Raw genomic sequence first — 6,105 nt, forward strand, 5'->3', positions numbered from 1 at the left:
GGAAGGGAGACAGAGAAAGAAGAAAGCAAGAAGCAAGGCAAGGAGGAAGGCGGCAAGCGTGCTCTGGACCCTGTGAACACCAGCAACTTAACCTGATCCCGAGTGTTTAGCCAAATTTAAATAGCGTTGTTGCCGTGTGTATCCCTCTTGTATAACGGAAGAGACTAAAACCATACTTGTCGTCGCCGAACGGGCATCTGCAGCAGAGTAAGTCAAAGTGGTTTTCCAGACATGCAGTAGTCCTATCAGTATATTAGTCATATATTTTGGTTATGATGCATTTTAAAGTAATTTTACATTTATTTTAAGATCTTTTACTTTGCTGCCACCAGCTAACCTACATTGTATTTGCATAATCACAATCATAACCCTGATTTGTTGTTGCAGATGAAACCGAAGTGTTGCATTTGCTTCCTGAACTATGACATGGACAACTACCGTCCCAAATGCTTACCCTGTGGCCATACTATTTGTCAAGATTGTGTGTTGAATCCTGCCTTGGAGAGAAAGTGCCCAACGTGCAAGAAGGTTAGTACACGTCCATTAGTCCAGATAGGTTTCTATTCCTTGGTGCTCAGTTTTAGAAGTAACATGATAATTTACAACAACATTTTTTTTTATCAAGCATTAGAGTACTATTGTTTGTTGTCCAAAGATAGTATCACTTTAAAGTTTATTACATTTTAGTTTGTGAATATACTTCACTCTTACTGAACCGCAGTTGTGATTTTATTGAACGGTTAACCGATAATACCTACATAATATGACTGTTAATATTGAAAAGATGACTGACCTCTGACCAAAGGAGAGGATTAAATTTATAGTTTAATAGAAAACGTTTCAACATTCTTTTATGAAGTACAAAGCCTGCATTTCTGTCACTCATCTTTGAGATTGCTTGCAATAAAATGTTTGAAATTATTAGCGTTTTTATAGGTATTTAATCAGTAGCTTCATTACCTACTTACAGGACGTAACCTGTGACCCAAGCGACCTCCCTGATAACTTTCTCGTGATCCAAATGATGGAGGATGAAGACTCACAATCCTGCAAGAACTCTAGGACCGAGGACCCAGTGCTGGAGCAGCTGCAGCGGGGCGCGGACGCGGGGCGGAAGGTGGTGGAGATGCTGCGGCTGGTGGTGCCTCAGGCGGTCGAGGTGCTGAACCGCCAGCTGGAGTCGTCGTTCGCCCAGCTCGGCCAGGTGGAGAAAGCCCTGGAGAGGCGGGTGCAGCGGGAGGCGGCCGGCGATGTGGGCACCCCGTCGGACGCCGTGGAGGAGCCGCTGCAGCTGGCGGAGCAGCTGGAGGCCAGCCACCGCCTGCTCACCTCCACCAAGTGCACCGTCACTGCCGAGGAGGAGGGTGGCTCGTCCTGGACGGCCTCTGTGCAGCCCGGCGGGTGCGGCGACATGCTGCGCGTCCTGCTGCTGCAGCTGCGGGCGGACGGCCAGCTGGGAGAGGTGAGTCACCAAGCAGGTGGGCGGTGCTCACGTTGGTGTTGACGAGGTCCTTATCTACTCTATCTCACCAGGTTGACGACGACGCCACCGTTCTTGCCACCCCTGCCTCAGCTTACGTGGGACCGCCGTCGTTTTCCGCCCTCTCGATAAGTGAACACGTCTCCGGTGGTCGTTTAAACGTGAACGAAATTCTTCAAACCGCCGAGGAGCAATGGGACGTTCCTCGCAGCCTGCTGGACTTGCAGGGCGAGGGCGCTGACGACCTGCTACGTGTCGTTGGGGCGAACATCGTGGAGCTGAAGATCTCTGGTGATGCTGAGCCGAAAGTCATGGTTGAGGTGGAGAAATTATCGGCACTCAAGTATCTGGAGGTAGCATGCGCCGAGGGCCGCGAGTACCCGGATCTGCCGTTGCAGCTGGAGGAGCTCGACATATGTAATATAACCGAGAATCAGCTGCGTTGTGTCCAGCGCATGCCCGGGCTGAGCAGCTTGCAGATACACAGTTACCATGGTCCGAACATGACTCTCCCCCCCTCGCAGTATGGCAGGCTGCTGTGGCTCGGCGTGACCTTCGATACTGACCACAAGTCGACCATGCTGTCACTTATCCGCGCCAATGCCTCCTCTCTGCGGGAACTCCATGTTTGCTGTGCCCCCTGTGCCGAAACTGACACGGAGTATTACTTCCCCGATCTGGGCCAGGAGCTCGCGCCACTGGGCTTGCGAGTGCTGCGGCGCCTCGTCCTTGCACGTCCTGAGGCATCCTGGGCCTCACACCCTTTCGCTAAATGTGTGCTGCAGCGGCGAGCTGTTCAAAGCTTTTTCCCCAAGTCTGTTGAAGTGGTTTGCGGGTTTTGTCACACACCGGCATTATTCTAGCTTAATGACCTTAATAGGTCTTGTTCCTTGCATACTGAAATGATATCCTGTACTAACTGGAAGATATGTTAAGCACCCACCTCCATAAGGAGAATTTTTTAAAAACTGTTTTAGAATTGTCACTATGCCATTGTAAGCCCTCAGCACATTATTGAAGTCCAATCTTCTAAAAATAAATTTTTAAAAGGTTGAATTTTCTAGCGTTAATGATTTATTACACACCATATGTTTACCTATGAAGTGAGTGCGCAGCCATACCGATTAGAGGGGATCGGTCGACCATAGTCCCTGGCTGGGGTCAGTTGTGCTCCCTCGTGTGTCTTCGAGATCGGCCCACTACGGTTGACGCGAGTCAGACTCAGCTCGGAAAGCTCCTGCCCAGGCAGTTCCCTCCAACTTGTGCAGTGCATACCCGTTTGAGCCACAGGGGCCATGGCGTTGAATGAACACCTTCAATATTTTTCGCGTTTAGATTACCGGGAAACATATTTCAGTTTGAGAAGCACTACCCTTTTTCGGCCGAGAGGAGGGATGGAATGGGGAGGAAGGGTATACAGAAAAGAGGGGGGGGGGGGCGATTGAGGGCTGCCAATAACTACTAGCTTAGTATCTTAACGGCTTCCAGGCCAGTAATCGTGCAGTCCTCGTCCAAAACAGCCCGAACGCGGCCTGTCAGCCAACTCGTAGCACCGGTGCTCGGCTCGACCTTTCTTATTTTCGAACCGAGTGCGATTTGGTAAGCACACAAAGACTGTTCGAAACGACAGCAAACCTGCCTGTCGGGTCGGGTCAATGAAATATACAGATTACAATTGCTTCGTCGCACAGCTTCCGCGCTCGCTCTATCTAGCGCCGCAGCGCAAGCTGCTGCTACTCACGTCTGCAGAATGGGTGGCCTACCCAGGAGGCGCTGAGGGGGGGGGGGGCGGCCCACGTCGCGGAAGCTCCGGGCGCTGCTCTTCGACCTCGCCCTCGAGAGAGAGTCGCGACCGGTTTGTTGTATAGATGAGAGGACTCCCCTCCGGCCGAGGAGGGGCACTTCACCGTCGTTGGGGATGAGTCCGCTGTTTTGAGACTCGTCGAATACGGCGCGGCCATGGACGGGAGCTCGGTGATCCGACCCCCGCACGTGAAGTGGGCCTCGACTTCGAGGTGCTCCAGCCCGACACCACCGTCTCCACCGCGGTGTCCCCGGGAGCCCGGCCGTGGAGACGCAGAGTGAGGCTCCTGAGTCGGCCCAGCACGGCCTGCGGGCGGACGAGCTCGAGGGTGTCGGCCGCGGCGGCGGCGTCCTCGCACACGGACACACCCAGCTCTTCCACGGCGCACCGGACGGGGAAGGCCGCCCGTCGACACGGCGCCGGCCGCGGCGTCAGGTACTCGCCCAGCGCGTGGAGGCGAGGCGCGAAGCGCAGCACGGGACACACACACTTGTTGGTGTCGGCGGGGAGCCGGTCGAGGCCCAGCCGGTGATGTGCCCACGCGTCCGGGCGCAGGGCCGCGGCCAGGGTTGCCAGGTCCGGAGTGAGTCAAGTCGCCAGAAGAGGGCGCTTGGAGTCGCCAATCGTCGCCAGCCGCTCAAGTCTCCAAAAATCGCCCGCCAAAGATTCAAATCGCCAAAAATCGCCAACCTTTTCGCGGGATAGCCAAAAAAGTGGCAAGGTAAAAATGAACTCGGGTAGCCCCCAAGAGTAACCACGTGTGACAATGTGGTGAGGTGCTGGTCCTTGTTTTTAGAGATTCGTCTCCCCCGGGCTGGGAAAGTACCCAAACCCTTCGTAATCCTCGCTTCCGTGGGGTCAGGTAGCCCGAGTCGCCCCCGTTGCCGGTTGTCGACCGATGAGGCGCAAGTGCAGTTGGTGATTTTCCCCTCCCCTCCGCTGCCCCCCACCCTTCGTAATCCTCGCTTCCGTGGGGTCAGGTAGCCCGAGTCGCCCCCGTTGCCGGTTGTCGACCGATGAGGCGCAAATGCAGTTGGTGATTTTCCCCTCCCCTCCGCTGCCCCCCACCCCTCCCCCTCCTCGCCGCGAGTACGCCAAGCACACGCACTCGCACTAGTCGCTAGTCGGAGTCGGAAGAAAGTAGTCCTGTGCCATCCAGGGAGTCGCACGCGCACGGAGTGTGACTTCGACCCACCCGACTCCTGGGTTTCTCCTACTTGGCGCAGCACGGACGCTCTGACGGCTGCTTCCGCCTGCAGGACGAAGTGACTCACTGCAGGCCGAGGAGCAGATAATCGTTTCGAGAGCTCCGCGTGGACTGTCAACAACAAGGTTTGCTTCTAGGCAAAGGTTACGATCAGCGGACATCGCAGAGTTCACTGATAAACCAAGTGTTCAACTGCTCAGCACTTGTAAGTGTGCAACTCCTCTGTTGAACACTTCCCTCACAGTAAGCGCCCGATCTAGTGAAGTGTACAACAGGAGAGTTGAACACTTAAAAGTGCACAAATACCGAGTTTAACTCTTGCAAGTGTACTACTACTGAATTGAACACTTGCAAGTATTGAACTTGTGGTTGCACACTTGCAAGTGTTGAGCAGTTGTACACTTGGTTTATCAGTGTGGCGGGTTTGCATACCCTCTTGGGCATGGTGCCTTACGGGCGGGGGGAGTACGCAAACCCGCAACACTTTGTTTTCGCTCTGATACACCCGGCCCGGCACCCGAACTAACAAAATTAGTGCCAAAACCTCCCTGTTTTGGCCTGTTTTAGTGTTCGCATAATCAGCAGAGCTCTGCAAAATCGCATTTTCGACCGACCGGGCCGCGGTCGGTACCTACCGGCTGCACGGTGAGAGGTGAGGAGGGGAGATAGCCAGGGAGCTCCTCTCCTCACCTCTCACCTCTCACCGTGCAGCCGGTCGGTACCGACCGCTGCCCGGTCGGCTCGGTCGGTCGAAAATGCGATTTTGCAGAGCTCTGATAATCAGCCTGTTTGTGTCCTTGCAGACCATGGAGCATCTGCCGGACGACGTGCTGGCGATGGTGATGCAGTACCTTGGCGTGCACGACCTCCTCGCCTGCCGCCTCGTGAGCAAGAGGGTCGGGGCGCTGGCCCTGCACCCGGACGCGTGGCGCCACCGGAGGCTGGGCTTGGGCTCAGCCCGCGACTTCGACATCAACTTTGACGACAACCGGTGTCTGTGCCCGGTGCTGCGCCTGGCCCCGTGCGTAGCCGTGCTGGCTCGGTACCTGACTCGACGGCACCTACCCTGTCGCCTGGCGGACGACTCGATGAGGTGCGCCGCCGAGGAGATATGGATCAACGTGCGGAAGGACATTTCTTCGGACGTCTTCGAGCTGATCCGCCGGCAGGGAGAGCTCGGCCGGCTCAAAGTGATTTCGATGAACCTTATCGGTGACGCACCCGTCGCCGCGGCCATGGAGGCGGTGCTGTCAGTGAAGGGGCTGAAAGGACTCAAAGTCATGACCATCCGACTCCCAGGACGGGAACTCGACGAGATCCCGGCGATGGCAACCCCTTCGCTGCACACCCTGAAGCATTTTGATTTCCGCCTGGGTCCCGAGTCGGAGCGCTTCGTGAACTCCATTCTATCAGAGCATGCCACCACCATCGAGAAAGTCGCCCTCGATGGCTACCTATCGAGCGATCTGTCGTTGACCTCCACGGCGCCGCTGCTCGCCACCATGACGCGCCTGCGCGAGTTGAGGTGCCCAGCCCTCCCCGGGCTGGAGGCCGTGGCCGCCTGCGAGTCGCTCCGGACCCTGCGCCTTTCCGTCTGCTCCGAGAGTGGGCACC

At 55.8% G+C, this 6,105-nt stretch overlaps 2 protein-coding genes across 2 annotated transcripts in view; both read left to right on the top strand.

The window, feature by feature from the left end:
• On the top strand, positions 1 to 2,536 carry LOC113209412 (uncharacterized). The gene is made up of 4 exons (XM_026426900.2): positions 1 to 207; positions 388 to 528; positions 971 to 1,462; positions 1,534 to 2,536. The coding sequence occupies exons 2-4, from the start codon at positions 388 to 390 to the stop codon at positions 2,341 to 2,343; spliced, it is 1,443 nt and encodes a 480-aa protein (XP_026282685.1). The 5' UTR covers positions 1 to 207; the 3' UTR covers positions 2,344 to 2,536.
• A 1,889-nt stretch (positions 2,537 to 4,425) lies between these two features.
• Positions 4,426 to 6,105, top strand: part of LOC127751032 (uncharacterized) — an 8,823-nt gene continuing 7,143 nt past the window's right edge. Inside the window, exons 1-2 of the mRNA XM_052273924.1 lie at positions 4,426 to 4,616; positions 5,295 to 6,096. Coding sequence (XP_052129884.1) covers positions 5,298 to 6,096 — 799 coding nt within the window. The 5' untranslated portion in view covers positions 4,426 to 4,616; positions 5,295 to 5,297. The remainder of the gene's footprint in view (positions 4,617 to 5,294; positions 6,097 to 6,105) is intronic.

This window comes from Frankliniella occidentalis, unplaced genomic scaffold, assembly GCF_000697945.3.
Source record: "Frankliniella occidentalis isolate FOCC.00 unplaced genomic scaffold, Focc_3.1 Scaffold314, whole genome shotgun sequence".
NCBI classification, from domain to species: Eukaryota; Metazoa; Arthropoda; class Insecta; order Thysanoptera; family Thripidae; genus Frankliniella; species Frankliniella occidentalis.